This window comes from Hibiscus syriacus, unplaced genomic scaffold (assembly GCF_006381635.1).
Source record: "Hibiscus syriacus cultivar Baekdansim isolate YM2019G1 unplaced genomic scaffold, ASM638163v2 tig00000738_pilon, whole genome shotgun sequence".
NCBI lineage: Eukaryota > Viridiplantae > Streptophyta > Magnoliopsida > Malvales > Malvaceae > Hibiscus > Hibiscus syriacus.
The window spans coordinates 27,055-44,240 of NW_024061816.1; the positions used below are offsets into that span (position 1 = coordinate 27,055).

The 17,186-nt window shown below is 33.6% G+C and overlaps 2 protein-coding genes and 1 pseudogene across 3 annotated transcripts; all 3 read right to left on the minus strand.

Annotated features, from left to right (window-relative positions):
* Positions 1–1,874: 1,874 nt before the first annotated feature.
* On the minus strand, positions 1,875–3,699 carry LOC120212667. 2 transcript variants are annotated; one of them, XM_039210894.1, is made up of 4 exons: positions 3,465–3,699; positions 3,305–3,380; positions 2,975–3,047; positions 1,875–2,866 (listed from the first exon to the last, which is right to left on the minus strand). In XM_039210894.1, exons 1-4 carry the CDS (start codon positions 3,676–3,678, stop codon positions 2,855–2,857), a joined length of 375 nt encoding a protein of 124 aa, XP_039066825.1. In that variant the 5' UTR covers positions 3,679–3,699; the 3' UTR covers positions 1,875–2,854. The 2 variants fall into 2 exon arrangements, with proteins under 2 accessions (XP_039066825.1, XP_039066820.1); XM_039210889.1 differs by having other exon boundaries at positions 1,875–2,870.
* Positions 3,700–4,717: 1,018 nt separating this feature from the next.
* On the minus strand, positions 4,718–8,629 carry LOC120213561 (annotated as a pseudogene).
* A 3,351-nt stretch (positions 8,630–11,980) lies between these two features.
* Positions 11,981–16,174, minus strand: LOC120212421 (tobamovirus multiplication protein 3-like). Its single transcript, XM_039210731.1, has 11 exons — positions 15,964–16,174; positions 15,658–15,748; positions 15,523–15,575; positions 15,353–15,445; positions 15,182–15,253; positions 13,876–13,948; positions 13,647–13,692; positions 13,300–13,363; positions 13,154–13,207; positions 12,848–12,925; positions 11,981–12,341 (listed from the first exon to the last, which is right to left on the minus strand). The coding sequence occupies exons 1-11, from the start codon at positions 16,114–16,116 to the stop codon at positions 12,249–12,251; spliced, it is 870 nt and encodes a 289-aa protein (XP_039066662.1). The 5' UTR covers positions 16,117–16,174; the 3' UTR covers positions 11,981–12,248.
* Positions 16,175–17,186: the final 1,012 nt, after the last annotated feature.

Sequence of the window (17,186 nt, forward strand, 5' to 3'; positions counted from 1 at the left end):
AACACGCATAAACAATGGATCTACACCTAAATAACCCAAATTAAATGGTATCTATGTAATTTTCCTAAAATACTAATCCTAAATGTTTAAGGACTAAAAAGTAACATAAAAAAATTGAGTTCAAATGTCTAAAACAATAAAAGTTAGATACAACAATACTACTTGGGACCGAAATTAAATGCAGGCAAAATAAAAGGACAAAATTAAATACATGAAAAATAATCGATTAGGGACTAAAATGAATTTAGAAGAAAACTCAAATGAACAGTAGCTCAAATAATTCAAAAACATGACAAATTTAAAATGCTAAATTTCGAAAACAGACTTTAAAAGTGACGGAAATGCAAAACAAGGCTAAACAAGGCTAAACTTAAGACTGAAACCTAATTTACTATAAAGTCTGAGTGGCCAAAAGTTAATTTACCAAAATATTATTATACAAAACCTAACTTTACACTAAACCTAAGTAAATTGCACGCATGAATGCCTTCAGCCGTTCAAGCTTTGCTCTCCACTTTCCTTGTTTCTAACTCGACGCTCCACCCTCCTTTAAACACCACCGCAACCGTTATCACTCTCGACTCTTCTCGCTCACATGGCCGAAAGCCATGGTCGGCCACCACATAATGGTACCCTCTCTCTGCACCTTCGAACATCACTGAACTGGAAGGGGAAGCAAAATCGTATCCTAAACGCAATTAACCCAAGTCTCCCTCATCTCTCGACCATTCACCTCTTCAACCCCGATAGTAGTCCCGACGCTCGACCAAGGTAAATTCTCACTTTCACTCTTCTTTTTATTTTATTCTGGTTTTTCTAAATTAAATCCCACATTTTCCTTGACAATAGAACCAACACATAGAATGAATGGAATCAACAAGACACCATTGGTGTTCGGGCAGGCTAGGTATGTCCTAATCTCTTTCAAATTTTAGTTTTAAACCACAATCACACATACATTAAAAAAACAATAAAAAAGAACTGGAAAAATAAAGAAATTAAAGAATGATTCCTCGAAAAAAAAATATACCTTTATTGCGTTATTTGTTTTTCAATTGTAAGATTACAATAGTGTTTCCTTTGGCACTCCTTTTGCACTTGTAAAATTATTGATAGCTAGTATATTTTTTTGTTGAAATGTTTTCCTTTATTTCGTGTTCTCTCTGTTTCTTCTCTGTTTTCAAAAACAAATAAAAAAATTTCTCTTCCCCCAATCTGTATGATTTCTGATGGTTAATGCCTCCAAAAACCGACCCTCACCTCCACTTTGCTTTTTAACTCCCAATAACCGTTTTTTAGTTTTTTAGGATTTCACGTGGACTAGGCTTGGTCATTGAATTGGGCCTCCAACTACTCTACTTCGGGTCTGCTCCGACTTAGCCCCGGATAAATCGAGCATCTACAATGGGAACTATCACGGCTGAACCATAAAGTAAGTGTCAGCCGTTCTCCGTCAGCTACCTGTCAAATAATGTAATATGTAAACACTAGCCAACGTAAAGGACCCTTTTTATAAATTGCAGCACATTACTTCCTAAACAATATTTTTTCTAAAATACTTTATTACATCTTACACCACGGAATTGAGTTTTATGATTATCGGAGTGATTAATCAGTATACAGATTGATCGAAAAAAAGAAAAATAAAGAACAACAAGATTTACGTGTAAAACCCAAAAGGGAAAAACCACTAACAGAGGAGAAGAAAATTTCACTGTCAAAAAAGTATAAATCTGTTACATTCGTCACTTCCAAAAACCCTATTCCCAATGTTCTATTCATAGGGATAGGAAATCTTGTTCACCAAGGAAACAATCGTAGGAAGAATCCTACTCTAACAGAACTTCCTTTCTTGGTCAACATAAAGGCGGCAGAAGAATCAGAGTTCCAAACGGATTATACTGCTCTGTACACTAACATTATGCATGAGCCAATTTTTCACTAAGAAAATGACTCAGCTAAGACAAAGTATTGAGACTATCTGCTTAGCTCAAATCAAACCTCAATCCAAGTTTGAAATCCTGCTTTAAAAACGATATCAAGCCCAACACTAAGAACCTAAATTTCGCTTTCCCAATTGAACCCTAGTAGCATTCATTTCCCTTTGATAGACGAATTAGATAGCATATTATATATATTACAAGAGAGAGAGGGAGAGTACCTCGTCCACAGAATGAGTGTTGTGGCTGTCAGCTGTATAAATCACGACATCCTGATATATATTAACGCAAAGAGTATCAATCAAATGTCAGAGTGAACATCCTTTCACTAGCTAATAAAATGGACATGGCTGCTTCTTCGCTGAGATGAGGAGACTCACTACAGAAGAAGTTTCCAAATACCTTACATTTCATTAAGATAATCTTAGCAACCAATGCATTCTACGCAAGCAAAGTAATAACTCTCAAATTTGGCACCCCGACCACATCATGTTCCCTTCCTCATGACTAGCAACTCAAAGGCCTTTTCTAACCCTTATTTGATTCCTGTAAGTACTTGGAGAAGTACTCCAAATTAGACCTTAATAATTCTAGATTGCTACTCCGACTATTCATTTTTTTCTTGAAGTACCCAACACATCTCCAGACATGGATATGGAGCTACACCCTCCAGACGATGAAAAACATTTAAATATTTAAGCATACCAGTGCCAACACTCACAATAAGATCCGTATCAAAATCGTATTACTAAAATATGAAAGTAAATTCTACATGTCCGTGCAGGAAATACTAAGAGAACACGTATCTTAAGAAAATATAAAACAGCTGCATCTACTCCAACCAGGTGCAACCATTTTCGGTTCCCCATCTTCGAAATGAAACAGTCCACCTTCAAAATCCCTCCCATAACTATTCAAATAACATACTGCCTTCAAACAAAACTGAAACAACCTCAGGCCTCAGCAGGACTTATTCACAAAAGACTAAATGTGAAAGGCATGAATATTTCCCAGAAAAAGCTGTGAACACACACCGTAAAGTCGCGTTGCTTGAGATAAGGCCTGTTATCATCACTATGCCAACCTATACTTGTTCCTCTGCTCCAACTACAATACGCATGATGTATGGTAATCTTAACATTAATCAAAGGTAAAGTGAATAAACAAGCATATGCACTTCGACATATAACTTTTCTTAAAGTATCTATGTCCGACACTTGGACATGGTTATGGATATGTGGGGAAAAAATTCTACAAATTCAAAGATATCCATGTCAGACACATATCCATCATATCCGACACTCTCACCCGAGTTTGAGTAAGAGATTAACAATCCTTTATTAAATTAAGGCCGAAATTGGTACCTAATGAGGTCAGTGAACTCAGTAGCAAGCTCATATTCACAACCAAAGAACTCCTCCACCTTCTCTTTCAACCTATCTGCACATCAAATTTCAAAAACTATTAATGAGATCATTCATTAATAAAGAAACAGAAGCAAAATCGAAAGGATTAACGAAGAACCTCTAATGGGAAGAAAAGGGGTGATTAGATGAGCTGAGTTAGTGGCGATGAGATGAGAAAGTGTTGTTGAAAACACGTTTGGCCTGTATCCAACCGCACTGCAGCTCGTGTATGAACTCCGATTCCTTTTCTTTTCTTTTTTGATAAATTCATTCATAATTCGACGATGAAATAGATTATAAGTGGGATCGAAAGTTTGGATCTGACCTTGCATTCATTTCTGTAAGGAAATTGTGTAGAATCAAATAAACCTGGGACGCTCCATCTCAATCTCCATTTGTTTGTTTGTTTCACCACTAAACCATTAAAATGTTGGGCAGTAGCCCAATGTGCATTGTTGGGTCAGATTATCGGTCCGAAAAATTGTCTTCCAGGCCCGAAATATTTTGGGCAAGAGCCCAATGTCTATTTTGATTCTAGAAAATATGAGCTATTTTTATTTTTTATTTTATTAGAAAATAGAAAACGTTTAAGAGAATGTTTTTGGATGTAAAATTAGAAAATAATTTCTAGAAAATATAAAAATATGTAAAATATGTTTTAAGTATTTTCATTAAAATTTTGTTTTGGAAATTTAAAAATAAGAAAACATGTGATCTTGATTTTTTAACTTAGGGACTATTTGTTTACTTCAGAATGATTAAGCGTTGAATGATTCAAATGCTGAATGATTCAAATGCTGAATGATTCAGAGGCTCTATATGAATTAGCTCTGAATGTGACATGTTGTTTGATAATGACTCCGAATCATTCAGAATGTACTTCTGTGTTGAATCATTCAACACTGTTTTGCTGAATCAGTCAACACTGAATCATTCAGATGTACGAAACAAACGCGCTGAATGCTGAACGGTTCAGCACTCAGCGCTGAATGATTCCATTAAGAAGCAAACAAACAACCCCTTAACTTACACAAGTTTAAATTCTTTTAACAACAATTTTTTTGACTTAATGGTAGCTGAAACCTCAAACTTTTATAAAAGAATAAACATGGTCCCTAAATTTCTGTTATACTCAATCAGGTTAGCCAGCTTATGGTTTTATAGTCGCTTGTAATGCAAGACATCATTGACATGAGCTAGATAGCCTTCGAATTCCATGTTTGGGTCGTAGGAAAGTTTTGCTACCGATCTGTGAAATGTTCAGCAGTACTGACCTCAGCTTATATGTTTTTTCACCTTGCGGTAAAGGCGACTGATCACAGACTGAGACTCATAGGTTAACCTATCGGGCTTTTCCATGAAATCTGAGTATTATTCACTGATGCGTAAACGACTAGGTATTTTGGCTGGAATCCTGGTCTTCGGGAGGTCGAACGCTTTGGACAATAGCTTGGCAAGCGCAATGCATTGCTCGCTCATTGCCTTTGCTAACTCCTTGTTGGCGAGCACTGCATGGGCATTAGAAATGACTCCCAAGCTATCGTTGAGGATGTAGTCCGTGAAATATTTTGCTACATCCAACACATATAAACGTATGAACCTCTATCAAACACTAACCCGAAACCCGAGAAATGCAGACATGCTTCATGCAATGGTAGTATGAATGTTAATGATTTGAGCAAATACCTCCATGGAAACATCACGATCCAAAAGGGCACTTGGTTCAACACGTAATCGATTGGCGGAAAGTTGCAGGGAGGAATGAGATCTTTATCCCAAGAAACGATCAACCAGGTGATGCAGGACTACATCATCCACCGCCTATAGAACTCGTAGGTCTTCAGGGTGAAAATAAGGGGTTTTAGCAATTGCGACCTTCCCCTCCACAATATGGAAATTTCGACTCGATCGACAATCGTTGAATGTTAATAAGCTATCGTTCAAAGATTGCCTCGACTTAGAGTCGGAGTATTGAACAAAAACCTGCCCATAATCAAGTGTCCCGATTTCATCCAGACACCTCATTAGAATCCCTCTTTTATCAATCAAAATCCTTGTTCTTGTCCTCAAATCAAGTAGTTTCGAGGCACGAATCGTTCGTAGCATCATCGATAGAAATGGTTCAAAATCTGATTTGTAACCATGAAGAATCATTTCTCTTAAGACTTTTACAAGTTCACCGTGGCATATCCTATCCATTGTTTCCCTTGCCTTTTCTGGATCCACCAAAATCGCATCCAATTGAGCTAAAAACTTTTTCTGCTTCGTCTTGAAAACACTATCCTTGACCCCAAGAGTCGACATAAGGATGATTATTTGTCAATTAAGGTAGCAAGGGTGAAGTTTGCTCTATGACAAAACATCTAGACTTGTAGAGTGTGCATCAAACTTCTGCATACTCTTTCTCAAGGATAATTTTGTCGAAGACGATGGATCGACAGCCACGACTCCTTTGTAACCACCATAACTAATTTGAAATGCCGATGGAGTGTTTCTCTGTCCACATTTCCTAGCTACTTCCCTGGCAAGTTTAGCCGATATTTTTCCAATACCGTTAGAGAAATTACACTTTGTCTCATCGATTTCAACTTCAAGATCAAGAATTATCTTGATTTCATTCTGGCTCACTTGTAAGGTTTCCCTAGATGAACTTAGAGACTGGCCTAATCTAGCTGCATATTTGGCCACATTCCTTATGACATGGAAATGACCCATTTTCTCTCGGATACCCTCTGTAGTAAGCCCAAGCTTTGAAGCAAACACCCAGATGGAGTTTTCTCTTAATTGACTTATTGAACAAGCAAGAAATTCAAATTTCTTGTCCCCAGTAAGTATACCATTTTGGAGAGTCGACAATATCATCTGATATATTCTACTAGGCTTTCCATCAGTAACCGATGTGCTTGATGAAAAATCAGACGAATGTATCTTTCCAAGCTCCTCGTGCACGAAAGAAACTCAAAGAAAATTATCGATATCTTTAATGTAACTTCGAAGAACACAGTTGGAGAGATTGATATCCGGACAGCTGAAATAAACCTTAGAATGTGTCACTTGAATCCTTCTAACAACTACCAACCCTTCAAGAAGAACGGGAGGTCTAGGAGGCTTGTTGCAGTATTCCTTGTATTGCTCATTCGGCCATTTAACAGGCTCATGGCAACAATCTTTGAAGGTGAACATTTTTTTCCAACACATGTTCGATGAACACGGCATCAATCTGGTTGGGATCGATATACTCAAAGAACTGGGAATCGAATGCAGTGGGAGGAAGAAAACCATTTTGGACCAAATAATTGATTTTGAACAAGATGTTGTAAGGTATGTGAATGGGTGCATGTGGGTTTATGATGGGGACCAGATCAATGTTGGATGAAAAGGTTGATCCTTGCTGGAGAAGGAAATTGTCTTCTACTTTCTTGTAGAACAAACTTGAATCGAACCTGAGAAGTTGAACTGATTGAGGATGCTCCAAACAAATTGCAAAAGATTGGCCAATGCAATTCCCTGGTGTGAAACCCACTTCCCTAACCCACTGTTCATCCTCTGTTACTTCCTTAGAAGGATCTCTCTCATAGATCCGAGGGACTCCCAGTATCTACAATAAATCATATTAAAAACAAAATTTTCAATCAAACTAACTCAGTTTTAGTTCTAGTTTATTAAAAAAATTCAATAAAAATATGTTGAATACAACAGATAGGAGAGGAAAATTGAATCAAAATGTAAAATTATTTTGGGTAAATTACGTGTTTAGTATCTAAACTATCAATTTTTATCCATTTTAATACTTAAACTTTCATTTTTTTCAAAAACATACCTAAAATTTAATTTTTGTTTCATTTTAGTAGCCTGCCATTAAAAATTTTAGCTTTTGTTTCATTTTAGTATCATGCCATTAAAAAATTTAGCTTTTGTTTCATTTTAGTATCTCGTTCAGAATTTAATGTTAAGTTTTGAAAAGAAATCAAAGTTTAGGTACTAAAACGGATCAAAACTGATAGTTTAGGTACTAAACGTGTTAAGTTCTCAATGGTAGGATAATAGAATGAAATGAAAACTAAATGATTGGCATGATTTGAAAAAAAATATGAAAGTTTAGGTAATAAAATAGGCCAAAACTAACAGTTTAAGTATTAAAGGCATAGTTTACCTAATTATTTTATTTTTGTTAAAATTTTATATTTTGTTTTTGTTAAAATATTATTATTTTAATTTTTATTCAAAAATATCTAAAACAATATAAAGCATTATATTGATATAAAGATTTTTAAAATAAAAATAAAAATACTATTATTAAACAATATAATTATTCAAAATAATTATACTCAATAGTCCATATTTCATTCTTAGAAGCAGATATCTTAGTTCTTTTTATAACAAGTAAGTCATATTTTAGCCTTTAAATCTATCCCTTATTTTAGTACTTAATTTTCTTTGTTCAATCCATATTGATACTAAATTTGTCTATTTATTAAATTAGTATCTACATTTTTTGGGCCACATTGTAAAATTATGATAACTTGTAAGACAGTATATAAATTGTAAAATATATAATAATTAAAAAGTTATAAATTTGTGAAATTTATATCGTTAACATAGCTACCCGCCCTTGACATTCTTTCTAGATGCACCACTTATAATCAGACCCATAGAACAGAAACTACAATTTTATCGGATGCTGGCGATAGTCGACATATTTATTTATGTGGAAGATTAGAACTCATTCAACCATAAGACGAGATCCAAATTAAAGCAATGAGATTCAAACATACCTAAATAACGAGACATTTATTTGTTTAATCAAGCAAGATAATGTAAGACAAGCCGCCAAACATTATCGTTGAACAATTCGAGTTTGTAATCCACTGGATTGTAAGAGAGGAAGAAGTATAATTTGTCCATTTTTAGACCATATTTGAACTAGACACGAGGGTGGTTCCAGAGCACAGAAAACTTGTCTCTGGAAACCAGACAACCGAAATGCAACATCAAATCGTCAATGCCGACAAGATCGAATTTGGGGGATTATGTTGTGTTTCATGGGCCATGCTTTCAGATAAGAGTCGTTGTACCATAATGCTCGAGTAGCGGTCCATGACAAGATCCTATGGACATCGTCGTCGTTTTTAAATTGGACTTTGGCGTGTGCTCTGCCACTTTCTCTTTGCCCTACTTTCAGCGCTTCCACGCTTCCTTCACCCTTGTAATTCTCCACGAACTGCTTCACTTCTTCCGCTGTCATCGCTGATGCAAACCAAACACCTTTATTGTCTTCCCCATTCTCCTTCTAACTGCAATTTCACACCCAAAAACATAGTTAAACAACTCATTAAAAATTAAAGGGTAAACTTAGAATCTAAATTATCAGTTTTAGTTCGTTTTAGTATTTAAACTTTTATTTCTTTAAAATTATATCTAACATTTAGTTTTTGTTTCATTTTAGTACTCCCAACTGTTAAAACTTTAACGCGTTTAGTACCTAAACTATATGTTTTTGTCCGTTTTAGTAGTTAAACTTTCAATTTTTTTAAAATCATACATAACATTTAGTTTTTGTTTCATTTTAGCACCCCCACTATTAAAAATCTTAACGCGTTTGTACCTAAACTATAAGTTTTTATCTATTTTAGTACCTAAACTTCCAATTTTTTAAAACCATGCCTAACATTTAGTTTTTATTTCATTTTAGTACCCCACTATGAAAACCTTAACGTGTTTAGTACCAAAACTATCAATTTTGGTTCGTTTAGTACCTAAGCTTTCAATTATTATTTTTTTTAAATTTAATGCTAAATTTTGAACAGGGTACTAAAATGAAACAAAAATTGAACTTTAAGCATGATTTTAGAAAAATGAAAGTTTAGTTGCTAAAACATACCAAATTGATAGTTCAAGTACTAAATGCATAATTTACCCAAAATTTAATTATCCGTATAGATATATGATATATCCTATATTCGATTAATAACATAAAATAAGGATATCATCATCACGTGCTAATATGAATCGTTCATGATTTTCTTTAGTTTAAATTTTATTAATCAAAATTAGATCAAGTTTATAGTTATATGTTATCTCAGCCTTTTGCTTTGAATCAATACTAAATACTTACATATTATACTATTTAAATATTCGAATCTATACAGTTAAAACTCTATAAATTAATAATGTCAGGACCGGAGAAATTTATTAATTTAGAGATTTATTAATTTATCGATAAATTAATAATTATTAATTTAAAGAGTTTTTAATTAATTATATTGTACATACCAAACAAAAAGGCAAATTAGTCTATGCCTCTTAGAATTACGTTGCAAGAGTTAAATTAATAATGAGCTCCAAATAGACTTGAAATTTAAAGAAAAATAGACAACTATTGAATCATATTTCAATAGAGTGTAATATATTTTTTTTTTCAGTTTCTATGAATTATTAATTTATGATTTTCTTGGGACCGAAAATTATAAAGGGATCTCATGAAAAATTATTATCTTATTATTTTATCGAGGTTTTCAATTTTTTACATTGGCCCAAGTCGGGACCGGACAAATTTATTATTTTAGAGAGTTTATTAATTTGCCGAGTATTAATTTAAAGAGTTTCTACTTTATATAATTTAAGATTACATTTAACTTTATTTATATATTTAACACGTATTTAAATTTAAACTTAAAAATGTAGTATTTCGTCAATCAAATTCATAAATTATTGATAAATATACCATTTAGTCGAGATTGATATTAGGTCTGAAACTGGTTTTTTTTGGATAATCTCATCCTTTTTCCTTATCAGTAGATAAATAAAATCTTTATATTTTATACATTTTTTAAATTATAAATTTTAAAAACATATGCTATATATCTTAATAACATACATTATAATTAATGTTTCTGTTATATATGTCGTTATATCCGAATAAAATATTAATTTTCTGTATACAACTATCAAATGTGAACCTATGACTAACAAGTTTGATGATAAGAAATGGTTAGAACAATGAAAAAAAGAGACTATAAGAGAATTAAAAGTACGATGAAAGAAATTATCAGAACTTAAAGGTTTACGAGATTTTGGAGGATGTAAATTAAAGAAGAAAAGTATAGAGATGAGATGAAATTGTGGCGCCAAAAAAATTTATATTCAATTAAAGATGGAAGGGAAAGTTTATGGAGATTCTATGCTTTGGTTTGTTTGTTCAATATTAGAATTTTTTGCTGATGTCATACAGTATGATGTCATGCTCTCTGGGTACTGCTCATCATATTTGGATTTATTAATTGAGTCCAATTTGGTCTAATTCTAATTTTAGCGTTTCTAGTATGTAAAAGTTACGCATTCAGCCCCTATATTATAATTTGATCATTTCCAATCCTATATTTTTCAGATTTTGAAGTTTAAGTCTCGAACTAAACGGTAGCCACTAAATTAGTTAAGTCAAATTATGTCGCTAGTCCTAATAATCTGCGAAAGTTATAGATTCGATTATTGTTCACTGGTTCCATCATATTTAGTCCCTAAAATTTAGTCATATTATCATTGGATCGTTTATATTACTACTGAAATTTTAATAGTAATTATTATAAAAGAATTCCATGGTAAATTCGGCCAAACTTGGACAACAAGTAAGTGGAATTCTCAGTGAAATGCTTGCATTGCCATCAAACTACACCTCATCCCATTGCATCGGACTTCCACAGCGACGCCACTTGATGCCAGACTTTTGTCGGTAAAAACCCGGCAGCAGACCGACTCGGCGGAGTCACTCGCTGAAAAGAAGAAGCGACACAAGTTGTCGTTGTAGGATCTCCGCTTCTCTGCAACATTACCGGAGGCTTATTTTCTCCATGCGAAACGAATGACTTGTGAAGGAGAGGTTGACAGTAATTTTAGTAAATATAAACAAATAATTCCTAATAATTAAAACATAATTATTGTTTGATATATTGATAGCAATGTCTCCCCCCCCCGTAAACGGTGTTAATCTACCCCATACGTATTTAATTATTTTTTTCTTTAAGTAAATAACTGAGACACATGGTTTGTTGGTGGGTGGATTAAGGTAGCTTATGGAGCAAGAAAACTCTTACGCCATTATCGATCATTATGTAATACAATAAATAAATATGAAATACATCGAAAATCATTGAATTATGTTACAATTATTGTTTTACTAATTAAAGTTATAAAATGATTATTAAATTTATCAGACTATTAAAAATTAATCACTGTTATATTACAATGACTCATAAAATTTTAATAATCATTATGTAATTATTTGAAAATTTACCAACTTTTTAAATTTACTTGAATTTGACCTTTTATGTTTCCATGAATCTTAACTGACCAAGCAAATTAGAGTTAGGTTCAAATCAAAGAGGCTTAGAATGGTAGGTTTTTGTTCTATCAACAAGTCAAACTTTCATGAGCTTGGCCCTTATATATTGTTCAAAGTGCCAACAATTGAAATCTCGTTCCTTTGTTTTTTTTTTATAGTGAAAATAAACTTCATCTTTCATCTCTCAACTCATCTCTATATATCGATTCGGCAAGATCGAGAATCAACACACATCAACCTTCCTAAAGAAACCTATAAATCATGTTTATGCAAGCAAGCGCTGTATGTCTCATATTTATGCATGTCTCTGTTTCATCTATGTATTCCACAAGAGCTTTACATACATAGATAAATATTTGTTAGTACACGCAGGCAGGCTCTTGCAAAATGGTATCCATTTATCATCAGAATCTCCAACCTTCCTTATTTTCAACGGATTAAAAAAGTTGTAGAATTCATGTACCTATTTTGCTTTTTCTGCTTACTTTACAGGGTACAGAAGCTATGCTGAAAATCATCACTGTGATTGGTTCTTGCTGCCGTGTCATCGTTGACCTGTGAAGATCAGTGTATCGGATGATACTGCGTAATACCTCGTCTTGGTGGCAGCTTCCGCAGAATGAAAAGGACCAAAGTTGAAGGTAATATCTCCACCAACTGCCCAAGAAAAATAATAATAGCCTTATTTGTATACAAGTTCAACCAAAATGACTATACATAAGCAATTAAAAGCAAGTGGAGATGATGGGGGAAAATTAGAAAGACATGAAGAAAATATCAACTACACTTATGGGTAACATTATTTACTAATTTGCAAATAATGATAAAAAGTGCGAGGGTGGTCTAACTGCCCAACTGTATCTGTATGCAACATTTTGTCATTAAAATAACCCCCGAGCCTCAAGTTGCTCTCCAAAAACTCATAAATTTTACTCTATATATAGTCGCAACTCAATTACATCTACCAAATTCTTCCACATGACAATCTGATGCAAAGCCTTGTAATTCCTTGAAACATGCATTAAAGTTAACAGCAAACCAACAAAGGAATACAGAATGCAGAAATCCTTTCAGTTTTGATATGGCAATAATAAGGGTTAAGCAACTGTATTTCAATAGCGAGAAAATTACCAACATGATCGAGGATATCCATTAAAACATACCAGATAATAAATGAAGTTTAGAACTGGATGGCTCAGAACATCAAGATCAGCAGCTTTGTCAAATGCAGAAAAACACATCTAAAACAAAAAAATAACAATAGAGCGCAAATTAGAAAAAAAAACTTTAGACATCAATAAGTTAAACCAACTAGCAGCTAAAGGGTGCAACTAAAATACTTCTATTTTCGAACAAAAGTGCATATAACATTATATAAATCTGGAAGTTTCACAAAGGTCTACAGAACATGCTTCTACTATTGTCAATGTGTAGTGTTAATAAATCCAGAAAGGAAATAAGTAATCTACCATAATGCATCTGACTAAGAAACACGAGACACATATGATGGTCACATAACCAACCTGCCCAAGTAAAAAAAACAATAAAAATTTGTAAAAAGAAGGCCAAAAAATAGGGTTCAAAAACCAAGTCTACTATTGAAGTAAATATGTACTTCTTGTAGCTTATTACGTCGCCCTTGGGACTCTACAGGGAACCGCTGCAACATTAAGAAAAGCCTGCAAGGATTGAACAAGTTATATACGTATATATACCTTTTCCATTCCCAACCAAAACACTGCCTATTTATGATATGGTTACACTGTTTTCTTAAGGAATGAAGAGGAGAAACCGTAATTAGGGTATACATGATGAAAAAAAAGGCCAACAATAATTTTCTTTAAGAGGTACCAAATACCCAGGAACATATATCAATAAAATAATAATTATTCCATAATTGCCAACTGAATTATCAACGATTAGCATAAATATTCACTAAAGTACAATATATGGCAATATTACCTTCCACCAAATAGTAAAAACCCAAGGGCTGCAAACAATGACACACCTGCCCATTTATATAAGTCAGGATAAAAAACTTCCATTCATTACCGAAACAAAATACCATGTGATTGCTATCTATAAAGCATTCCGAATTACTAAGTGATTATCCATGATGAATTTAGAGAGCACGCTAACTTACTCAATCGTGTTAACTATTAAATCTACTAAGGATACAACAAATACTTACCAGCAAAGAACATCTTCGATATAATGACCAAAATTGGGATATACTTCCAGCATAATACCAGCCACATTGCAATCTGAAATCAATTCCCTCATCAAAAGTCACATGTCCAAAGAAAATCAAGTATGCAACACTTTCCAACAAGTCTGAAACTGAACGTGCTAAGATGAAAAAAATTATATAATGTAAGTCCAATTTGCTTCTAAAATCTACAAAAAAAAGTACCATTTACATACTAGACACTGTTCTAGTAAAGGAAATATTATCTTCTAACCTATCTAACAAGACTTTTTATGATCTAACTCTCATAGACCATAGTCTCATCTGACCATGATTTATAGAGGCCGGCATCAGGGTAGTTTGTTGGCATATTCCAGCAGAAGAAACCGTGTAAAGTAATAAGAAACAATCGGTACAGGTCACGGGCTCACAGCCACTAATCACTAAATTAACAAAGAGCTAGTAGGAATGGAATACTGAAGCACTACAAACTACCTGAATTCATTGCTAAAGCATCTTAGACGTAGTGTCTTAAATCATGACTAACAGTTGACAAGAGTACAGTCAAAAAGGAAAAGAAATATCAGGGTGATGCATAAAGCACAAGCAATATCATTTATCATTTTTGCATATGTGTGAAACTCAAATCCCTATTGGCAATAGAATACTCGACTTCTTGGAGGCAATAACTATGAGAAGGAACTTCAGGGTATGGCATAACATCCAATGCCAAGAAACTTCTGATGGAACACGACATGTTTAACTTATTAGAGGTTTATATGACATATGAATGAATACAGACACCAATGCCTTGCGAGTAACCAGACGTATATAGAAATGTAATCCGAAACATAGAAATTATTCTGGACAAAAGATGAGGATAAAGAGCTGACTTAGGGTATATTGTTGCAAGATCATACCTTCAAATGTAGAAATTATTCTGGACACCACAAATTGGACCCTTGACTATTTCCTAGATTGATTTGCATAGAATTAAAGAACTAAAGCAGAAAATCAGTCTACCGCAATCTTGCCACACTGAGCACAATATTTAGACTCTCCCTCCAAGAAAAAGGAAGATCACTTTTGAAAAATAAGGCTAGTAATATGATCCGATTCACAATATTTAGTAAATAAGTCATCAAACAGCGCCAATCCACTCTGTCAAAATTTGCTTCCCTTATCTCAGCTAAAGATTTACAGATTTTGAACAAATTAGTCAACTAAATAATTAAGCCTTCCTGTAGAAAGGATCTCAAATTTTCCTTCTGCTGGCACTTGAACCAAAATAATAGAAAATATACTTCACCTGAATAGTATAAACCACCGCATTTAGTGCAAGGAAAATTGGCCTAAGTCCATCAGTTGATTCGGCTCGTGCCTGTTTCAGGATAGGCAGAGTTAAGATAAAAAAGCTAATTCTTTCAAAACAATAAAGACAGCAGCACCAACGCAAACTGGCAAAGCTCAATAATCTAACCTGGTAGTAGATCTCAGCCCAAAACAAAACCAGAAGTGCATATGTCGTGAAGAAGGCTAGACTTGGCATGTCCAGCAAGATATGTTGAACAATCTAACAAAAATGCAAGCAAGCAACCTTAAGCAACAAATTGTGAATAATTCAAGCCCGAGAATATAAAAAATACAAACCTCTGGATGCAAGCCTTGCACATTCCGCCTGAAAACAAAGACTAGCCCACGAACTGTCATACAAATAAAACCATGATAAATAGACAAACCAAATTAAATGGGGAAAAAGTGATAAAAAAGGGTTTAGATACGAACCCCCATTCACCAGAAAATTTAGTAAATGGAAGACCTTCTGCGTGGTCCAACTAAACTCAGGAACTCTCAAATGTATCCGTATCAATTGAACCTATAAAAATCAGCAAATAAAAGAGTTGCGAACAAAGATTGTAACTGAAAATAGCTATTCATGACAACGACATTAAGAAAATCTTCTTATATTACGCAGAAGTAATGAAACAGAATCTTGATTGTAAGCAATAATCATAAGTGTTCCTATACAACGCCAATCAAGCAGAGATAAATAAATATAAAAGTGATGGAAAAAGGGAGGAGAGGACATACAAGAGCAACGATGGCGACGAGAAAGTAAAGGGCGGCGAGGATGTGAAAAATGCGATCCTGCCAGAGCGTTGAATCGTTAATGTCACGCCAACCATTGGCTTCGCCGTTCACCTTGTACGATATCATTGCCGCTTCGACGCCGTATCGCCCCATCAATCTTCCTCTTCCTCTCTGTTTTTTTCTTTTTCTTTTTTTTAAACAAAAAAGAGTAATTATGAAGAGCAAAGCAAACAAACACCACCGGCGCGAAAGAGGTGAGTTTTATTTTTATATGGAAGGTACCGGCAATAGCCGGTAACAAAATTTGAAAAATGGCAGGCTATTAGATGCATGATGATCTTACGTGTCTCCCTAGTGAGCTCGCCTGCATGCGCTGACGTCATGCGGCAACATATATAATCTTTTTTAAATTAGTTACTGAATTTTAAAATATTTTAATTGAGTACCTAAATATCAGAATTATATCAATTGATTTTTCTAGTCGTTATTTTAAATTTTAATGATAGCGTAATTCAACATAGAGATTTTTTAAACACATTAATCAAATTATAAATACTTATATATTTAATATTTAAACAATTAGCTATTATATTAACAAGGGATGCAACTGATTCTTTGCTTGTATAGAGAGAAATGGGATGAACATAGTTTTAGTATCATATCTTTGAAACTTATAACAAAATAGTCCCATAATGTGTGTGAAGCTTCCTGCACATTGAACATTGGGTTTATGCCTTCCCTCCTCCTCTGTTTAAGAATTTAATGTTCAAAAGAAAACGAATTTAGGATCAAAACACAATATATATATATAGCAACCCATTCGGTTGTGTAAAATTTGTAATTGGAGTATATTTATGTTTTAAGAATTTGAAGTTTGAAACTTTAAGTATTTCTAAGTTTATGTTCACGTTCATGACATTTTTTATTTTTCATATTATTATAAGCACGAACCAAACAACCTTTGTGATAAAGAAATTATTAATATTCTCTAAGGACAAACAACCTTTGTGATAAAAAAATTATTAATATTCTCTAAGGACTTGAGTTCGAACACTAAGGGTATGAGCCTTTAATGTCAAAAGATTGAAAGTTATCGCCTTTAATATCAAAAGATTGAAAATTATCACCTTTAATGTTAAAAGATTTGAAAGTTATCGCCTTTAATGTCAAAAAAATTAAAAGTTATCTTTGAACAAAAACTACATTTTACTTAATCCGTATTA